The sequence below is a fragment of the Lygodium microphyllum genome, chromosome 1 (assembly GCF_053477565.2).
Source record: "Lygodium microphyllum isolate KBCC chromosome 1, Lygodium_microphyllum_v1.1.10, whole genome shotgun sequence".
NCBI lineage: Eukaryota > Viridiplantae > Streptophyta > Polypodiopsida > Schizaeales > Lygodiaceae > Lygodium > Lygodium microphyllum.
The window spans coordinates 134,149,762-134,172,112 of NC_141135.1; the positions used below are offsets into that span (position 1 = coordinate 134,149,762).

The following is a 22,351-nucleotide window of genomic DNA, read 5'->3' on the forward strand; positions in this document are numbered from 1 at the left end:
TGAAAAGAGGCATTTTTAGTGTATTCAGCTTGCAAGAGAGAGGGAGGAGATGCTGTTGGTTTGATTTGCAGCCATTGAAGCACCTTCTGAGGCAGCCAAAGGCTGGAGAAGACCAATCAACAGCAGGTGATAGCATCTACAAGCTACTGAGATAGAGCAGCAACTGTAAATGACTGATTTTCTTCAGTTCTTCGCATCTGCAAGCTGTTGGGACAGGACAGTAGTAGTAAATGACACATTTTCTTCAGTTCTTTGCAAAGAATCTTTGAATTTACTCTCTACAGCTTTCTCTCTCATCTCCCAATCATTTCACAGTCTTGCTCCGAAGATCTCAGTACTTGGACCCTTGGAGGCTATGAAATTGCAAATTTCTCTGCTCTAATCTAAACCCTAATTTACAGCAGAAATAAGGGTTTAGTAGCAACCTCGAGAAGCGTGCCAGAAATTGAAAGCTCCAAGACTTGGATTTTTCAGAGCTAAAGGAAAATTTCAGCTAAATTCAGGTGGAGGACTAGCCAGCCATTGAATTTGGGCCATTGCCATCGTCTATCGACTGGGTGAAGGCCAATTAAGTGTTTGAATCAAGGAGCCAAATCAGATTGAAGACTTGTTGGTCGATTTGGAAAGCAAGGGGAGTTTGGATTGCGAAGGGGATTGGGAGAATCCCACTGTAAATCAACATTTTCTTCAATAAAGCTAAAGAAATACTGAAAGGGACGCCAATTTTGGAGCCAATCGGGTGCACATTATCCAAGATCACTAGGTAAATTTGTATTTTCAGATTTGCATTGATTGTTTATTGCTATAATTAAGTTATAATCAGGGATTTACCACCCATCCACGAAAGGAAGGCTAGTTTCATGGTTCCGTTGCCAAGATACCATCAAATCCTTTGAATTGGTGGGCCCGTGGTACTTAATGCAACTTGGGACTATTACATTATTGCTGAAATTGTTCTCACCGGTGAATTACACAGCAAGCATGTCTTCACATGGTGATACGGAATCAAGTGGAGGGGATGCATCACTCCTTGGTCAATCACGTGGTGAAGGGGGAAATGCAATGACTGATATTGGGCATGGTTCTCAGTATGGACAACATGCTGAAAATGTGGGAAATGACCCAAATGTTGGCACTTCAATGCATAAAGAGATTGATGACCAGCAAGGGGCTAAAGAATTTGATGATAGCTTCAAGGATCGAATGCATACAGCAGCAAATCTTTTTGCTGAATTGGCAAAGGATCCCCAGTTTACTCGATGCTTGAATGCCCCAAAGAAGGACAGCAAAGGCAAAAAGAAGAAGACACCTTCTACGCTTCGGGCAGCCACAAGAACCGAAGGAAATGCCTAAGCCTTCTTTAGAAGAGCCCAAAATGCCTGATAAGCACAAACAGCTCATATTCATGGGGCAACAAGTGCAAATGCATGGCCAAATTGGTAGTGCCAATCCATGGGAACATGGGCAGCAAGGCAATTATGCACATGCAAGCATGGGACAGCAAGGATACTTTGGTGGTGGTACCATTTTTCATGCTATGATTGGACAGGCACCGCATACGGGAATGTATGGCACAAATCCCTAAGGTATGCAGCAGCCAATGCATGGCTCACAACACCCAATGTACCCGGGTAATGCAAGTGGAATGCCTAATCCCATGTATAGCAGCATAAGCATGATGCTTGGGGCACAAAGCGGGCCATATGGATATGTATCAAAACCACCATGGACTGCGCACAAGGATTTGGTGTTGGTCATGTAAGTACTTCAAATAGTGCTGTTTTCATGCAAATATAGCCAATGCACCCTTTTTGCTACAGCCCATTTATGATAACTTGACTCCCATAGGTCCGCCGAAGGACTATGATGAAGATGGCAAAAGCGTGAAGTTTGAGCCTTTCAGTGGTGCACAAGATAGGCTAAAAGCACTTGTTTTTATTCAACAGTTTGATGCAGCCTATTCTGGAAGCAACTTCACACAGGCATCTAAGATGCGCAAGACAACCACATTTTTGAAGGGAAATGCATTGCAATGGTGGTCTACACTTCTTATTCAAGGGAAGTCACCTACCACTTGGATCCAATTCAAGCAAATGTTTGCTTCAAATTGGTTGACAAGTACCCTTGAAGTAGACATATGATAGCTTGGAATCAGTTGAATTCCAAAGATTGCAAGAACTTGGATTAGTACAATAAGAAGTTTTGCAATGCATTGTTGCCAGTTACTTCTTATTGCACACTACCCCTCCATGAGTAGGTGGAGAAGTATATTTGAGGTTTGCCAAAGGGTATTCGGGATTTTTGCATTAAGTCCATTGTTTCCAACATGTCTCGGCTTATAGAAACTGCTACTACAGCCAACACATTGCTGCATGGAAAGGATGCACGATTCCACGATGATGATGCCAAGTCACATGTCAAAGAGACAAAGGCTGAGAAAAAGGGTAAATCTGAAAATAAAGCTGAAAATCAGGGTAGATCTGAAAAATAGGCCTGGAAAGAGTCCAAAGATTGCAAGAACTTGGATTAGTACAATAAGAAGTTTTGCAATGCATTGCTACCAATTACTTCTTATTGCACACTACCCCTCCATGAGTAGGTGGAAAAGTATATTTGAGGTTTGCCAAAGGGTATTCGGGATTTTTGCATTAAGTCCACTGTTTCTAGCATGTCTCGGCTTATAGAAACTGCTACTACAGCCGACACATTGCTGCATGGAAAGGATGCACGATTCCACGATGATGATGCCAAGTCACATGTCAAAGAGACAAAGGCTGAGAAAAAGGGTAAATCTGAAAATAAAGCTGAAAATCAAGGTAGATCTGAAAAATAGGGCTGGAAAGAGGAAGAGATTGTAGAGAAAGAGTGGGAAACCTTAGTTGTTGGTTGTCAGTATGGTTTATCACACTGAGTTGGATGCCATGAAAGAGCAATATGTTGTTGATTCGAACTTTGCTAATGTTTATGATCAGCTTTGCAATGGCCAAAGGCATGGACACTTTGTGTAAGAGATGGATTTCTGATGATGCATGGACGACTGTGTGTCACAAAGCAGTTAAAGCCTAGAGTTATCAGTGAAAGTCATGCTCCTCTCCGTATGCAGGACACAAAGGTATCGATGCCACAATCAAGGCAATGGAGCATTTCTTTTATTGGCCAGCTTTAAGGTATGTGTTGTAGAACAGTTTGTTAAGACATGCATCGTATGCCAGAAGGTAAAGCACGATAAGCAAAAGATGCCAGGTTTATTGCAGCCCTTGCCTATTCCAGATAGGCCTTGGTAGAGCATTGCAATGAACTTTTTTTTTTTAGCTTCCTAAGACACCTACAGGGAATGATGGGGTATGGACTATCATTTGCAAGTTTAGCAAACAAGCCCATTTCATTCCGGTGAGGAAGAAAATTAAGGCTGATCATATGGCACGATTGTTTTTGCAGCACATCTTTTAAGTATCATGGTATGCCAGAGTCTATCATTGGTGATCGAGACCCTTGGATGACCAATTTATTTTGGAAGGGCTTGTTTGAGAATATGGTTACCACATTGAAATTCTCATCATCCTTCCATCCGCAAATAGATAGTCAGTCTGAGGAAGCAAATTCCAGAGTATTAGATCTTTTGAGGTGCTATGTTTCAGACCACAAGACACTGTGGGAGCAGTATTTTCCCCTAGTTGAGTTTGCTTACAACAACACAATGCATAGTTCTATGGGCAAAGCTCCATTTGAGGTGGTAGAGGGTGGTAAGAAAGTACCCCCTATTTTGCACACAAAAGATAAGATCTTTGAGTTTGATCGCTATGTGGAAAGCATGGATGCAGCTTATCAGAAGGTTAAGTATGCGCTTCAAAGATCACAAGATAAGCAAAAGAAAGCAGCTGATTGTCATAGGCATGCTTTACACTTTGCAGAGGGTGATTATATATTGCTGCAATTTGAAATAGCATGGCTGAAAAAGATGAAGGGCAAAGAGCGATTGTATCCAAAGCTGTCTATGAGATACTATGGGCCATTTCAAGTGTTGGAGAGAACCAGTGATGCATGCTATAGGCTGAAATTGCCTCCACACTGGCAAATACACAATGCCTTTCATGTGAGTTTGCTTAGACCTTTTCATGGAGATGTGCCAAAGGATGTCTCTGCTAAAATTCAATCGGAGGTTGAAGAGCTCGATGAAATATTGGTACTAGAGAAGTTAATTCAATCGGAGGTTGAAGAGCTCGATGAAATATTAGTACCAGAGCAGTTTTTGGCACACAAAGAGAGGAAGATCAAGGATAAGGGTTCCAGAAGGTACTTGGTGAAGTTTCAGAATTATTCACCAATGGATGCCAAATGGATGGAGGAGGATGACTTGGCAGACCATCCTTAGTTGTTGTAGCTTTACCTTGATACTTTCCAGTTAGAGCCGACTTTATTTTGGGCTCCGTCAAGTTCAACAAAGCAGAGGTCCAGCGTATTACCTGATGCTTGTGAGGGAGCTAGCACCTCCGCTCCTCAGTAATGGACAGCTCTAGAAGTAGTGGATCTCAAATGTATTCAGCATACATTCAGGGTACTGTAGCTGAACAGTATGTTTGCCAGGAGATCATTATTCAATGTACTAGTCACTCTTTTGGTATGCGAATCGGTATGGTTTTCACTGCAGCTCTAAAACTATACATTTGCATCCCTTATGCTCGATGTGTAATCAGTTATGCTTGGTATGGCATTGGTTATGCTTGGTGTAGCATCAATTAATGATCATCATGGGCTGATTATCGAATGTTGGTTTTCAGCATATGATCATTAATATTCGGTGGTATTCAACTCAATTTTTGATCAGCTTGAGAACCATTTATGGTGGCTCAGTTTTTGCATTGATTACTGGTCATTTTTTGCATGTCACATGATAATCTGACAATGTTTTTGAGATTCTTTGTGAGTCTTATGTTATGTTATGTTGGCTGGTAATTTTCAACATATGTTGGGCATATGGAATGGTTGAACAGCAGTGTGCAATGTTGTGTTGACTGTGATACCCTAAGGAAATTCCAATGTAGTACTTTGCTTTTGATGCATTTAGCAATGCAATTGAGCACAATTGCAAGGATTTCAAGGGGGAGGGTTGTCATGAGGACATGTCTTTTTGAAACCTCGCTTAACATGTGGATTAATTTTTAATCACATGGTTAAGTAAATGTTGCACATGTAAGGTGTAATTGGGGTTAGAGTAAATTTATGAGCCTAGGACCCGAGGAAATCACGGGATGTCAAAGGCAAAAGTTGCTATAAGTTATAACGCACACGTACTTGGTGGTATCTGGTGCTAGTTGTTGGCCTAGGTCATTTATTTGGCCATAAGTGTCAGTTGGTGACATTAGAGAAGTGGCGTTTAATGGTACCTAACTCCAATCTTATGGTCAAAGATGGTATAGAGACACTCAGGAATGGAAGTTGCCTAGCCAATTTAATTATTGGCTAGTCAGATTATTATTTAAGGCACCGAAATAATTATTAGATTAATTTTCAGTATTTAAAGACTGAAAATTAATATTTAATTATGGCAAATACTGGAAAAACCATTTGGGAAGGTTGCCACTTGTCAAAAATGCCCATGCAAGAGTGAAAAACATCTTTAGAGACTGGAGAGAGGCATTTTTAGTGTATTCAACTTGCAAGAGAGAGGGACAAATGCTGTTAATCTGATTCGTAGCCATTGGAGGACCTTCTGAGGCAGCCAAGGGTTGGAGAAGACCGATCAACAACAGGTGATAGCTTCTACAGGCTGTTGAGACAGGGCAACAGTAGTAAATGACTGATTTTCTTCAATTCTTCGCGAAGAATCTCTGAATTTTCTCTCTCTACAACTTTCTCTCTCATATCCCAGCCATTTCATAGCCTTGCTCTGAAGATCTCAGCATTTGGACCCTTGGAGGCTGAGAAATTGCAAATTTCTTTGCTCTAAACCCTAATTTATACAGCATAAATTAGGGTTTGGCAGCAGCCTCGGGAAGCATGCCAAAAATTGAAAGCTCCAAGACTTGGATTTTTCAAGGCTGAAGGTGAATTTCAGCTAAATTCAGGTGGCGGACTAACCAACCATTGAATTTGGGGCATTTCCATGGTCTATGAAGTGGGTGAAAGCCAATTAAGTGCCCGAATCAAGGGGCAAATCAGATTGAAGACTTGTTGGTCACTTTGGACAGTAAGAGGAGTTTGGATTGTGAAGGGAATTGGGAGAATCCCATTGTAAATCAACTTGTTCTTCAATAAAGCTAAAGAAATACTGAAAGGGGCACCAATTTGGGGGCCAATCGGATGTGCATTGTCCAAGATCAGTAAGTAAATTTCAGATTTGCATTAATTGTTTGCTACTGTAATCAAGTTTAATCAAGGATTTACCACCCATCCACGGAAGGAAGGTTGGTTTCATCTTCAATATTGAGAAACTGGATGGGACCAATTACAGCTATTGGAACACCCAAATATGGCAGATTTTCACACAGAAATTGGAGATTAGACCACTCAAAAATAGGGGTGCCGAACTCGTTAAAATTTGTGGCTAAGGATTGGGATGAAATAAATGAGCTATGCAAGTCCACAATTGTTTTATCACTCTCTAAGCAAGTTCACTACAATGTTTTAACTGGAAATCAAACTACATATGAGCTTTGGATACAAATTAAGAATCTTTATGACAGGCAGAGTCCTATATCTCAAATGTATTGGCCGAAACAATTGATGGACCTTCGCATGAAGGAAGGGACTTCTATGTCTGCACACTTGAATGAGTTTCACTCCATCATCAACCATTTATCTTCACAGAAGATTGAGTTTAAGGATACTTTGCATCCTTTATTTCTACTTGGTACTCTGCCCGAGTCGTGTAACACTTTCCGTACGGCTATCTATGCTAAGGATAGGCTGAAATTGCAAGATGTTGAGAGTGCCCTCTTGACAAAAGAGGCAAATAGAAAGAATGTGGATGCTTCCCCTACGTCACATGCATTGACTAAGAGAGGCCGGCAGGATGAAAATGGCCATAGTAGAGACTCTAACAAGTCTCAGTATAGGACACGTGGGCAGTCTTGCAATAAGTCTCGTGGCCGTGTATCCAGTCTTACTTGTTATTATTGTGGGAAAGCAGGTCATATTCGACCACAGTGCCATAAAATGCACAAAGACAAGCACAAGGAAAAGGGAAAGGATAAAGTGCATGACAAGAATGATAATCGCAGCACTATACATAGCAAGTCTAGTGTCAAGATTGAGGAGATTAATGTGGTGCAACCTGATATATTTGATGATCTTATTTTGGCAACTTCTTCTTTGGATGCTTCATAGTTGATTGATACTTTGTCAGAATATACTCAATGTTGGTTGATAGATTCAAGGGCTTCCTTTCATGTGACCCCTTATAGAGAGTGGTTTCACTCCTATCGCAACATGACCGATGTCCAACTATGTTTTGGTTCAGGCAGCATATTCAATCTTCATGATATATATCATGTACCAGCTCTCACAAAGAGCCTTATCTCTGCCGGCACCTTGGATAATGTTGGTTATATTGTCTCTTTTGGTGATTCCTCGTGGAAGATTTCCCGTGGAAATCTTGTTATTGCACATGGTTCTAAGTCTAGTATCCTCTATCCTTTGCTGGTATCTGGGTCAATTGACCATGTTTTGGCTATGGCTACAGTTCCACATGTATATCTTTGGCATCGTCACCTTGGACACATGTCTTTGAAAGGAATGAAAATGCTTACAAATTTTTAGTATCTTCCACCCCTAGACTATAAGTGTTTTGAGTCTTGTGATCATTGTTTATATGGCAAGCAAACACGTAGTACACATAAGAAGTCTAGCATGAAGTGCATGGGTGAGCCTTTGGCTCTTATTCATTCAAATGTATATGGTCCCATGCCTTATCGGTCACTAGGTGGTGCAAAGTACTTTTATCACATTCATCGATGATTACTCACATAAGGTTTGGGCTTTCCCCATTAAGCAAAAATCGAATGTCTTGTCTACCTTTCAACATTGGCTTGCTCTTATTGAGAACCAGTCTGGGTATAGGCTGAAATGCCTAAGGTCAAATAATGGGGGTGAGTATGTCTCAAAAGCTTTTGAGTAGTTTTGCAATGAGTGAGGTATTAAGCGTTAATTGACCACCCCCCTACACCCCTCCCCAAAATGGTATTGCCAAACGCATGAACAAGACGATTCAATAGAGAGTCCACAATATGCTTAGTCAGGTAGACTTACCCCAGCACTTTTGGGTTGAGATAGTTACTACTACCATACACTTGATTAATAGATCCCCTTGCACTGCTATTGATTGTCAAGTTACAGAGGAGGTATCGACTAGAAAATCTCCATCATATGCTCATTTTCACATCTTTGCTTATAAGGCATTCTACCATAATCCCAAGGACAAGCACAATAAGCTAGACCCTAAGTCCTTGAAATGCATCTTTCTTGGTTATGGGGATGCATATAAGATGGTCTATCACCTATGGAATCCACAGGTTCGCAAGGTTACCCGCAGCCATGACGTCATTTTCCATGAGAAAAAGATGCATAAGCAGCTTGAGCAAGTAGTTGAGATACGCAAGGTGATCTTTCAAGAGGAGCCTCTTGCTCCCATACAGCCAACTAGGCAACCTACAGTAGCTAATACTCCATTGGCCCAGGCCCCACCTATTGTGCAAGATCAATCTGCTTTGAGATGATCTTCTAGAGCTAAATATTAGATTGAGTGCTTTACACCCTCCATGGATTATGTTATGGTGAAAGATGCAAGTGAGCTACTCTTATGATGAGGCCATGCACAGAGATGATAGTCACTCATGGGACAGGACTATACAGTCGGATTTTGACTCCTTACAAACTAACCATATATGGGATTTAGTTCCTCGGCCTTGTGGCAAGAAGGCATTGCCATGCAAGTGGGTGTACAAGCTAAAGAGTATCCATGGACGTCCCAAGCCCACTTATAAGGCGAGATCGGTAGCTAAGGTTTCAAGCAAAAACATGGTGTTGAGGTCTTTTCTCTTGTGGTCAAAATGACTACCCTACACTTGTACTAGTATTGGTTGCTCAGCTAGATCCGGACCTTTATCAAATGGATATAAAGATGGCTTTTTTACATGGGGACCTACATGATGAGATCTATATGTAGCAACCTAATGGCTTCGAAGAAAAAGACAAAAAACATCTAGTGTGCACGTTGAGAAAGAGCCTTTATGGCCTTAAGCAAGCACCTAGGGAATGGTACCAGAAGTTTGATGCTTTTATGCATTCACAAGGATATAGCCATAGTGCTATGTATCCATGTTTATACATGAAGAAGGCTTGTGATGGCAGCCTTATGATTTTGGTACTCTATATTACCGGAAGCACACATGGTAAGCTGGATGCCTTGAAAACTCAGGTCAAAAGGAGCTTTGAGATGAAGGACATGGAACGCGCCTCGCATATTCTTGGGAGATGCACATCACGTGCAATCACTCTCAAGGGCTCCTTTATCTATCACAAAAGGAGCATATCCAGAAAAGTCCTTGAGCGATTTCATGTGCAAGATGGTAAACCTATTTGAATTCCTCTACTTTCTCATGTGAAGGTTAGTCAGACTGATTATCCACAATCTGATGAGCAAAAGGTTGAGATGGCCAAGATCCCTTATGCATCTGCCGTGGGCAGTTTGATGTATGCCATGATAGCCACTCATCCTGACATAGCATTTGCAGTGGGAGTTGTGGCATGTTATATGGATATACCTGGCAAATGGCATTGGCATGCCATCAAGGGTATCATGAGGTACTTGAAGGGCACAACGGCTATGTGCATATGTTATGGTGGCCAAGATACAGGAGTCGTGGAGTAGACTGACTCTAATTATGCAGAACATGCAGATAGTAGAAATTTCAGCTATGGCTTCAACTTTGCTGGAGGTGCCATTTATTGGATGTCTAGGGTGCAAAAATACACAGCTCTCTCTATTACTGAGGCCAAGTATGTTGTAGCCACTGAGGCTTGCAAGGAGGCTCTCTGGTCAGGCCGTCGAGTGGCAAACCTTGGTATTATTAATGTGGTCCCTGCATTGCATTTAGATTCTATAAGTGTTGTCCAATTAGCCAAGAATCAAGTCTTCCATGCAAAGACAAAACACATTGAGATGCCTTACCACTTTATCAAAGAGGTCATTAAGGACAGTTCTATTGACCTTGTTAAGATCTCAACTGACCAAAATCTTGCAAATTTGTTCACGAAAAGTCTCTCAGCAGAGCATTTTGCCTTCCTTAAGAAGTTGATGGGTGTTGGATGGGATGATATCTTTCCTCATCCTATTGTACTTACGTACATTTGTACTTTGTCATTTTTTTCTTGGGGATAAAGGTGCCTGTGTCTAGATGCCCGTGTATTACTACACTCACAGTACTCACACACCTGTACTGCAAGTAACGGGCACCCATCACTATCACTTCAGTCTTTATTCTTTCACTGATATTTGAATAAAGAGAAGGCCGGTCACACATCGTGACTGTTGGAGTTCCCACATCTTCTCTCTCTCTCTCACTCTCTCTCCTTCCACAATAGCTCTTGCTTCTACTCGCATCCTTCCACTCGGGGCTCATTCCCTTCACACTAATCACCAACGTGAGAAAAGACTAAGACGACTGTAGTAGGAGGTGGTTGACGAGGTGGGCAACACAAAGAGCTACAAGCACAGCAAAAAAGAGGCTGTCTAGAAGAGCAGGATAAACTCCAATTGCTGCTGAGAGGAGAGAAGGGTCAAACACAAGCAGCAAAAGGTCGCCTAATGCTGAGTATCACTTGGCTGATCAAGATCAAACACAAGCAGCAGGAGATAGTCTGATTGCTGGAGATGGCTGATGGAACCAAACGCAGCAAGAGGAGGGCGCTAGGCAATGGGCAGTAGCAATCGATGAAGAAGCCACGCACTGAAGAAGTTGTGGAAGGAGTGGCAGCTGTTGCAAATGGAAACCCACTACCTGGATGAAGGCTATTGGCTAAAATCTACACAAAAGAAATGAGAACATGCACAAAAAGGGACAAGGCTAAATGGTGGGCAGCCTATCGATTTATAGATGTTACAAGGTACCCCAAAAAATAAGGGTTTTGGGGGGCCACTAGAACTCTCTTGGACTGCACACCAACTTTGTGTTTTTTATTGATTAAGCATGTTTTGGGGATGTTTAAAGATGCTAATCAGTTGTAAAGACTGTTTTAGCTCAACAACAGCAGCATTACACTCGGCTATTCAATTAGTTTCATAGTGTATCCTCTGTAGAGGGGACACTTCTTGTTTCTTCTCAAAAGGGGCAACAAGAAAAAGGCAAGAAAAATCAAACTCGAAACCAAGCTAGTGAGTCACAAGAAAACTCATAATCTTCCTTTTAAGACCCAAGTGGCAAAATATTCCAAAGAAAAACAGGTATTGCGAACACTAACAAAAGGCTAGCCACTTTGATGATGAGTGTCGATCAAAGGCAAGAGGCACCCAACCTAAATCTAAGACTTAAACCTCTGCCCCTCAATCGGGTAATCTCCAACAAGGGAGGCAAGGTGGAGGCAACCAAAATCAAGGGCCATGGAGAGGCTAGACCCACACTACCACCAGTCAGCCATCACACCTAATTTCATTCTCAACTTCACATGAATGTCTGATTTGCATGTTGGACATATAGCTCACCTCATCTCCATAGAGACATCAAAGGCTAGGAGGTTAGTCCACATTCATGAGTTACCTTTTAACGAGGTGACTACAAAGACACACTCTATCCAATTGAACATATCTCCCATTTGGACCTTGGATAGTGGAGCCACCCATCATATGACCCCCCCCCCCCATCCATGACATTTTTGTCTCCTAAGTCCCTACAGCTGAGAATGTCCAATGTGGGAACAACTTCTCAGTTAAGATCCATGGTCTAGGTCACATCAAGTCTAAATATTGACAATTGGCCGAGATCTCACTTTGTTGGACAATGTGTATTATGTCCCCCAAGCCCCAACTTGGGGTGAATCTTTTATCCATTAAGCTACTTTGCTGATTGAAGCAAGTAGTTTTCTTTAGTGCAACCACAATCAACGTCATAAACTCTCAAACTAGTTTAGTTATTGCTCACGGCAAGGCATAGCCTAGCGACCTCTACATGATGACTTAGTTTCTTTCCCAGCCAACATCCAAGGGGTTAGCTGCTTCCACGCTTTAGCCACCACACAAGAGCCTACGAACAATGAGTATCTTTGGCATTATCACTTCGGACACTTTGGGTAAATCTCGCTCTATGAACTATCACACCATTAGAGGTTGAGGGCCTTCCACACCTTAAATTGTCCAAGGACATCTGTCCAACCTATCAGCTTGGAAAACAACATCGCACTCCATTCCCTCAGCAAGTTAGATATAGGGTTGAGATGCCCATGCAATTGATTCGAGTTTATCTTTGTGGGCCAAATTTCACTGCTACTCTTAATGGTGGGTTGTACTTCTTTTTTATAGTGAATAATTTTCTCATGACAGATGTCGGTGTACTTTCTAAAGCATAATTCTAACGTATTCACCCACTTCTCATTATGGATGCTTTCGGTACATAACCAAATGGATCATGTCATGTAGGTTATTTAAGGAGTGATAGTAGTGGTGAGGTTATATCCTACAAGTTCATCTAGTTTCTACAAGAGCATGACATCTCTCACCAGCTCACATCTACCAACTCTCCCTCTCTAAATGGAGTCATAGAGCATAGGAGCCGAAATGTGATAAACATGGCACACTCTATGCTAATTGCAGCAGAGCTCCTGAGCACTTTTGAGTCAAGGCTACTAACACTTCAATATATATCCTCAACCAGTGCCGACTACAATGGTCCCTCAAAAGACTCCCTTCAAGGTATTTTTGGCACTCAACCTATGATTTCCCACTTCAAGTTTTAAAGTGTCGTGCTAATGTACACTTCTAATGATAAGATAGGAAAGCTCATTTCCCAATTTAATCTCTTAATTTTTGTTAGACATTTCTCCGAGGCAAAAAACTATTGTTTGTCCAATCCTCAAATGAACAAAGTGACTATTCGAAGAGATCTCATTTTTAATGAGAGGGACATTGTGTAACTCATTGCACCGACATCTGAACCGATTTCTCCACCTACCATATCAGAGATAGTGCCATCTAAGCCAAATTTACTACCTACTCATGACCCACCTCTTGAAATTTCAACATCCAGGCCCCTATAGCAAGACCCGTTACCTCACTGGTACCAATAGACCATGTGGGATTCAGGCATTATTCTACCAGATTCCTCTCTAGAGTGCCTAGAAGATATGCCCGCACCTAGTGTCTCATTTTCATCTGTCTCGACGGCAAATTACAGAGTGTATTCTAAGCCGAAGTTGACAAGAGGCTCTAAAGCATCCCAATGGCGAGAGGCCATGGAAAAGAAGCTTGAGAGCATTGACCAAAATGAGACTTGGACTTTGATGGATCATCCAAACACAAGAAAGTCATCCAAACCAGGTCGATTTTTAGGATTGAATTGAAAGCTGATGGAACATTGGATAAATACAAGGCTTGCCTTATTATGCAAGGCTTTTGACAAAAACATGGCATAGATTATGAGGAGACCTCCGCACCCATTGCGTGGTTGACATCATTCCATCTGTTTGTTGCACATTCTCGAATTTCCTTATGTGGACCGTAAACATAAGGTCTTTCGTTTGCAAAAAGCTCTTTATAGACTAAAGCAAGCACCGTACTCTTGGTTCCATAGGATGAATGAGTTCCTTTCAACTCATGATTATTATTCTACCCCTTGTGGCCCAAACTTATATATCAAATCAGAGGGGATCAGCTACAACCTTCTATATATTGATGATCTATTTATCACACGCTTAGATTTTGCTATCATAGCGGATATAAAGCCTAGCTTTGTTCCACATTTGAGATGACTGACCTTGGTCAGTTGTCCTATTTCTTAGGGATGAAGGTTATTCAATTTGGAGATAGTAGTTTTGTCTTGCAACAAAAATATACCCTTTAGTTAGCTTAGTAGTACTACACCGATCAAAACGGCCTATAGCCATACCTCTTGATCCCACAACTAAGCTTTCTAAGGTTTTCCTAGATTCTTACATATCAATTGTAGCAAAATTACTCTAGTTGATTTATACTAGGTAAGACCTTACATACTCAGTTTCTTTAGCCAGTCAATATTTCAATCTACCTAGGATGTCACATTGGATTGCTTGTATGGATGTGTTGAGACGCATTCGGTGTACTTATTCATATGAACTAACTTATGGTTATGGTTACTTTTGCATGGATACACTGATTCGGACTAGGTTGGAGATCCCGACACTCATCATTCCCACTATGGCTAAATCTTCTCTTTAGGGATGACTCCCAATTCTTGGTTAAGCCATAAGTAGGAGACAATCGTTGCTTCTACAACCGGATAGAGCATTGGACCCTCTTTGACGGTACCACAAAGGTTGTCTACTCGAGGGGTTTGATAGCAGTGTTTCACTTTCCATGTGCTTCACCAATTGTTCTTTACTGCAACAACCGAAGCACTATTGCACTAGCTAGTAACCCTATCATCGTCCATAGACGCAATACGTTTTTGTACACTACCACTTCCCCGGAGAGCAAGTTGAGCTAGACACTATTTGCCTGGAGTTTGTGCCTTTATTGAACAATTTTGCAAACATCTTGACCAAGCCAGTGTGTGGGTGCACCCTCCCCTACTACTTCAAATTGACAAGAATAGGGTGATTCTCTCTAGCTTTTCCTTCACATTGAGAAGGAGTGGCTTTTGGCTCTTGAGGGTAACAAAATCTTAGTTCATTTTTGCTTCACAAATAGTTATTTTTGTGTACATCGTATCACTATCCACATCCTCTAGATGACTATGATTGTAAAAGGGTGCTTGGGCAAGTGAATAATTCCCCTTTGCAAGGGCATTGTCCAAGTAGCATAGTTGCAAAGCATTTTGTATGAGCATGATGATTTGCATGGCCCTTTGCATTACCCCATGCATTAGCATTCTATTCTTGTAAACATACATCTATGCATATTTTGTTGCTGCCAAACATATTTGGAGGACTGCGTGTTACTTTTTGGAATCCATTCGAGTAGGATACACTCTTCAGCTCATACTCTTTGCTTAGTCCCTAAGACACAACGGTTCAAGCCTTGCATAGAATGTTTGCTGCATTGAGAATAAATACTTATTTAGATTCTTTCATCTTTTGTGCTCATTATCTCTATGTTACCCTAATCCTAACTATGTTTCTTTATCAATCTATGTGTTTGTCTGATTGTGTTTGTATTTTGTAGTTGAGCATTTTTTTTACATCACTTGAGCTTCGTTGGTAAGATAACCAGCCCCTCTATAGCCTTGGTAGGGCACTGGGGAGTCAATAAGCACCCTTTGCCCAATGCCCTGACTGCTCTAGGGTGGGACATCTTGGTGTAAATGAAAATTGGGCTTGAGCTATCTTGACAAACCCTTCTTGGTTCCAGTTTTGGGCTTGAGAAGGGATCTTGAGCTAGAAATACATTATAAACTGATTAGCTCTTGATTACAGCCCCAAAACTCAAAATCGCCAAACTTCCATTAAAAAGTAATGCATACATAGAGAGTGTTTGTGTCCCATAAAGCAAACCCTAATTTGGGAGGACCTATCCATCTATAACTAGGCACGCTGCCCCACCACTCACCCTACAATCCTGTTTTGCAAATTGGGAGAACCTATCTATCTATAAATTGGCAGGCTTCCCACCACTCAGCCTAATCTTGTTTTGCAAATTGTTGGCATACTTGTCTTTGCTGTCGACACCTCATTCGTGGAGGATATATCAGTTCAAGGTGTTGTCTACTGCTATCCATCACCCGGTGCCTGTTGCCCAGTCCTCTCCATTTGCTAGCGACCTCTTTTTAGCCTAATGTACAACCAAAATCTATTGCCAATCATCTTTCAGCCTGGTTTTGTCTAGATCTACTGTCGCCAACTATTGATGTCGTCATCCATTCAACGTTTTGCTATTCCTAATGTCGCCTGCCTTGCCACATTATGATTCAGCCCGCGTTTTGCTGATTCTGCACCTAACTACACCATACAATGATCCGGCCACCGTAGAGTTGCATTTGCTGCTGCCAGAGGAGGCCGCCTACTGCTGCAATTGTGATTCTCAGAGTATAACACACTCTCCAGTTCGTACTCTCTACCCTAATCCTAGAGAGACAGGAGTTCGGGGGGGAGTATTCACGTTGCATAGTGTATTTGCTAACTATTTCTTTATCAGTCATCGGTGCTTTGTTGTACAATTGGGTTTGTTATTTGTAGACGAGTATTTACTTACAACCAGCAGTCTCAAACCTGTCTGATGAAGAAGGCCGCAGAAGTGTAGTCCGACCAAAAAGCTGAAACCACGGATCAGGTTGAAGAGACATCAGCTATCTGGATCAGCTCTAAAGGACCGGGAGCCACAGGGCAGCCTGCCTGGCAGCAAAATGTAGGTATAGCAGCTGTCAAAGACATCAGGTCAGCAAAACGCAAGGTGCTGGAGTAAAAACGATAGTTGCTGATGAAGGCGACAGCTATTGCAGACCACTGATCAACTAGGTGGCAATAGGATGCAGAATGCAGCTATCTCAAGGTGGAAATAGGTCACCGGGCTGATGATGGTGTGTATGCGGCTGAGTGGACTTCCATACCAGCAACGTGACAGGCTGAGGACTGAAAACATAGCTGTAGATGTTTGGAAACCAGGTTACCTAGATTTGTACGGGCTGTGATCAGCAAGGCAGGACTTGAACAGGCTCTGCAGACTGGCAATGTCCTCTAGAAGGGGTCTGGGCAGCAGTGGGCAATGAGAGAACTGAAGATATGGCTGGCTGGAATGAGGGAATAAGGATACTCAAACACAAGACTCCCATTTAAAGAGGATTGGGGTGCTTATGTCCTCCTGTCAAAAATAAAGCCATTTATTTTTTTATTTAGCACTGATTGCTTTTGGGGCTGTTTTAAGGAGGCTTAATTAGTGATTAGTGCACCATAATTATGAAGATACAAACCCTAATATTAGTGGCTCAACAATACTCTTTACTAGTGCTTAGAATCAAGATTAAGGTGACACCACTGGCTTAGCAGCTTGTCAATGCTTGGGAAAAGTAGTAGTTTCTCATCTTAAGTGGATTGAGGCTCCTCTCGAAAGAGGTGAACCTCTTGGAAGGCTAGTCTTTGGATTCAAGGTGGTTCATATTCATACGAGGACAAGTCTGATCTTGTTGATAAACTCAAGCTTTATCTTTCTATGTTGAATGGAGGTTTGGCAAGATGGTCCGATATTTGGGATGGCTCTATTTTGAGGTGTGACCAGATTGCTAGGACCTCCTCTGAATGCTCAGGAGAAGGAATGGCCGCAGCTTGTATTTAGCAAGAAAAAACTAGCCTCGCCTACTTCAGTTTGCAACTGCTTCCAAGAGTGTGTTGCATTATAGAGGCATTCGGAATGGTAAGCCTGCTATATTTTTGAAAAAGAAGTCTAATTTTGTCAAGTTGAGTTCAAGATGGATATTGAAAACTATGGGGGCATGGTGCACATGTGAGCACGGGGATGTTCTCCATACTTGGAAGAGAAGGCTAAAGAAATCTTGCAGTGCTACTCCTCCACATAAGGTAAATGTATTGCAATGAAGGGTGGTCGCCAGTAAGCTTCCTATAAAGGACAGGCTTTGTAAACTCGAAGCTATGTCACGACTCACCTATGTTTGTGTTTTGCAAAGTGGCTAAGAAAAATGTTAGCCATATTTTCTGGGAATGTAAGGAGGTCAAAATCCTCTGGCATAGAATGATGGCGGGTATGGAAAAGATCAGAGTTCACCACAGAGTTACATGGAAGCACATGTTGCTTGGAGACGGAAGGGATTTCAATGAGGAACTAGAAAAGGTCTAGGGTACGATCGAAGCTTTAGTTAATGAAGGCCATATGGGTTGCTCACAATGATCTAGAGTATGGAAGGATCAAACCTGCTGATGGAGCCTTGCTACTTCTAGAGGAAGAAAATTTTCTGAAGCTCAAGCATTGTTAAGGACTTTGGCAAGGCAGGTACTCAGGCGAGCCAGCATCCTCACACGGGAATCCTGCAGTGTGGCGGCCCGTTCAGCCTTCTTTACAAGCGTCGCCCCGCAGGCCGCAGCCTTGAATTGGAATATTCGTTCGAACGGCCGAATCTCAAAGCACCGACTGCCAAGTTGCCAACACCGCCCAAACGTACGAACAAAAATAGTCGAGGTTCCATAGAAAAACTAGATGTTCCTTGTTTAGTCACTTGCCCAAATTTCCCCCCAAAACGAGAAACCTTCAAATCTTAAAGAAAAAAAAGGTTTACTACCTTACAAGCGCGTAGATATCTTACTACGCACTTGGGCTTGCATCGCACAAGGTTTGAACTCCCGCACCCATATAACCCAACCCTCTACGCCATGACCCCATTGGCAAAGAGTTGCTACCTTTTAACTTCTTCTTCTTCTTTTTTAACTTTGTTATGACTTCGGTAAATTCATGTAACTTGATTCAAAATGCTTTCCAAAATTTTTTAAGCTAAATGTTTTTGTATCTACTACGAAAAATATATACTCTTTCCATGAACATTGCAAGCACCCAAAGTTGAGATTTCGCAAAGCCACCCAATGGAGGATTTCAATCCTGCAACCTCCACAAACTCATGCACCCACCCTACATCCAACTGAGCTGGTGCTTTATGATAAAGCCGACCTCCTTCTACCATGTTGTAGCTTTGCCTTGTCCAAATGCATAGTGGCCTAATAGTTTTTGTGTGTGTAATCGCCCTCTATTGCTCTCCTTTACATAATGCCAACAAAAAGAAAAGAATGCCATGCATGTGCTTAATCTTTATGATGGGCAATCTAGAAACCCCTACACTCACAAAACACTTCTTATTAAGACATCTGGATGCAAAAGGAGATCATCTTTTACCCTTGAGGAATAGGGGAACCACATGTAACACAATAATGGCCTACTTTGATAGGACCCTTGTATGCTACGAGAAAATTCATTTCATGCTTTTTAAAAACTCAATTGTACACCTGTGATATACGTCTAGTAATATCGCCAACCATGAGACTAGAACAATTGCGATAAAGCAAAGTCTTCTTTTCCATCTGATGAAATAAATGTTGCCAAAAAATATCATATATAAGTGCTAAGATAGTACTAGTTAAAAGAAAATTTGTCCCACACGTCACAATGATGTTGATGAAAATCATTATATGTGCTATTGCTCCATAGTAACTTTTTGGTGATAAATTTCACCAAAAGTAGCACAATCAAGGATGGCAAACTGTCTTGCTAGATAACTAGAGTCCCTATATTCCATCTTAATAAATTTTCTAAGCATGAATTTCGAAATAGATGCTAAATGTTGCTTGAATCAGCACCCATTGCATGAACCTTCAATTTTCCCTTGTCATATGATAAGCTTGTTTTCACATTTCTCATCTACAAAGATGATGCAATGGGCCTACAATCTTTTTTGCAATAGCATGCAAAGCAACAAATGTTAAAGTGATTTTGCTCACTCACTTAAAAGTTTAAATTTAGTCCTCGATCCCTAACGTTTACTTCAATCTATGTAAGTAACAAATATGAAACTTCTTAGTTTACTCTTCAAGTCATCAACTCTTAAATCGAATAAACAATGGATGCTAAAAGAATTGGCTCACATAAATCGTTTTCACGTTTAATTTCCTACTTTCGTGTATAATTACAAAGAGTTTATCAAGTTCTTATTTTAAATTTGAGTTCAAATGGTTTTGTTCATTGACCTTGTATTTTTGTTTGTAGATGGCAAACACGGATGCATGGGCAAGAAGCACATGGTGACCAACCACATAGGGCTCAAGGGAGGAGTTCCCTTCCCCACATTTGATCTTGATCGAGCACCTTCCTGGGGCTTGTGTCCCATAGCCTGCATAGCCTTGGCTACAAACACTATAAGGTTCATTGAACGTGATCCAATACTTCACTCTGTCCCCGAAGGCTTTGAAGCATGTCTCTGCATACCTTGAGTAATCCTCCCTACACATACATGCATACCATTTGCATACATGCACACACATTACACAATGATAAATCAAACATTGACATCCATTTAAGATCTAGTTATAATCAACCGTGAACTTCATTGCACTCGTTTCAAATCAATCCAAGGATGTTTGAGTTGCTATTACATGAGTTAACACACTTGGGGGTTTAGGAAAAGTTAGCCATGCCACACAAGGTCAAGGAGAACCCTCAAAATATCTTATTGTCTATTGGAAACTTACTTTGCACTAAAACATGCCCTCATGTGAAAGGCCTTCAAACAAAACTAGGAACACCACTCATCAAGAGAAATTCAAGAAAGTAATAGGAAATATGCTTACACAATTTGATTGCTCAACCATCCTCCATAAGCATCCTCAAGTGCTTGAGGCAAATCCCAATGATATAAAGTGACATATGGTTGTATGCCTAACAAAAGAAGTTTAGGTAGTAACCATCTGAATCTTTGACAAGGTCACAAAAGAACACAAATAGGGTGATTTGAGAGAGTGTTAATATACCTTTGTTGAGAAGGGTGTTGATTAGCTTGTTGTAATGGTTAATCCCAGCTTGATTTAAAGATCCATTATTGCCTGCTTAAAACCCAATCCTACGTCTCATGTATAAATGGGAATTCCAAATCATTTTGCTATTCTTTTCTCATTTTTCACCTGGGAAAATTCGAGACCATGATATGGAGAATCTGTAAGCATCCACGTGCATATTGGCCATGAGCTCGATGTCCTCCTATACATTATCTCTTGTTGTTATTGGTATGTTATAAGACTAGAGTAGGCAGAAACTTGCAAGGTTATGTCCACAGAACCAAAAAATGAGGGGAAACAACTTTAGTTTTGCTTACAACAATTGAATGAGATAAAACTCTCGTTTACGGTGAATTAATTCTTCATTTTGAGTGGTTTGAGCTCGATGTCATTTATAGTAATGGAGTATAAGGACTAATTGAGATGAGATGAATTTTTCTCCTTTACTTTTTGTTCATAGTATTTCATTGAGTTGTCAAGCTCGACTATTCATATCAATAAAAGCAAGTAATGAATGGTAGGGGACATAGTAAAATATTTGTAGGAAGGTAGAAAGCATTCACCTCAAAGCGATTGTATTGGTCATCGGCTGTGTCGCCGTTACTCAAGTCGATAACACTACCTAGCAAAGGAAAAGAAAAGAGCATTTGCGGAATCGACCGACCCGACACGGCTAATCGTAAGATTAACGGGAGAGAGGCCGTTAATCGTAAGATTAACGGGGATAGAATATCAGAATTACCCACCCAGTCGATGAGAGAAGGTGTCCCAGATGCTCTCGCCACGCCCATCTTGATTTACGGCTCCCTCCACCTGCCATGAATATTATGATTATGGTTCTCTCTTTATGAGAAAATAATAACAATCACACAGCCAACATTAACGACATACGCAGAGTCTAGGCGCTCTCTGAGAGCGAGCGGGCTACCTGGTAGGCGGACGTGGCTGTCCCAAAGACAAAACCTGGAGGGAAGCTTTTCCTGCTTATTACGTCTGGGCTAGCAGGAGAAGGAGCTGTAGCGTCGCCATAGCCAGCAACAGGAATGCACAGCAGACCAATAATAACTGCTGCTGCTGCTGCTGCCCCCTCAACCATCTTCCTCGGCATCCCAGCTTCTAGTCCCATAAACACAGCCAGATGAGCAGAGAAGCTGCAGTCCGGCATTATCTGCTGTGATGGCTCATTTTATGAGAGAGACAAAGAGAGAGAGAGTCGTCATCGTTGTTGGGCGTTCTCAACCATGATGGCGATTACAAAAAAATAACAACCATCGTATATATAAAATCTGTACATTTCATACTTCAGATTTTGCTGAGATGTAGTTATCCTTCGATTTTACTTAAGCCTTCGGATTTTGTATAGCCCACCCAACCTACCCTTGCCGCTATCTTAAGAGTACGTTCCATGCCAACCTTCCTTGGCCCCTCCACCCCCCCTCCCTTGTGCACATTTTATATGCATTCATCATTGGGCTCTCCTTTTTGCCTTTTTGTTGTGTGAAGACAGTAATATATTAAGATAAAAAGACAAGATGTACAAAGTCGGAGACTTTTTCCACAGGAACTCTAACCTTTGTTCTTATCAGACAGTCATTTAGCTTTATTGATGCAAACCTTGCTTTTGGCAGCAAGGCCTCCACAGTTCTTCTCTCACCCCCCATTACCCCACAGGTTTCTGTACTTTTGG

The 22,351-nt window shown here is 41.5% G+C and overlaps 1 protein-coding gene across 2 annotated transcripts in view; it reads right to left on the minus strand.

Annotated features, from left to right (window-relative positions):
- The window catches only part of LOC148041705 (beta-glucosidase 25-like), a 60,787-nt gene extending 38,800 nt beyond the window's left edge, over positions 1–21,987 (minus strand). For both annotated transcript variants that reach the window (XM_087681509.1, XM_087681518.1), the window contains exons 1-7: positions 21,593–21,987; positions 21,411–21,477; positions 21,228–21,286; positions 20,791–20,866; positions 20,641–20,712; positions 20,461–20,548; positions 19,861–20,113 (exon numbers count right to left, since the gene is read on the minus strand). In XM_087681509.1, the coding sequence (XP_087537635.1) occupies positions 19,861–20,113; positions 20,461–20,548; positions 20,641–20,712; positions 20,791–20,866; positions 21,228–21,286; positions 21,411–21,477; positions 21,593–21,829 (852 nt within the window). In that variant the 5' untranslated portion in view covers positions 21,830–21,987. The remainder of the gene's footprint in view (positions 1–19,860; positions 20,114–20,460; positions 20,549–20,640; positions 20,713–20,790; positions 20,867–21,227; positions 21,287–21,410; positions 21,478–21,592) is intronic.
- Between the last annotated feature and the right edge of the window lie 364 nt (positions 21,988–22,351).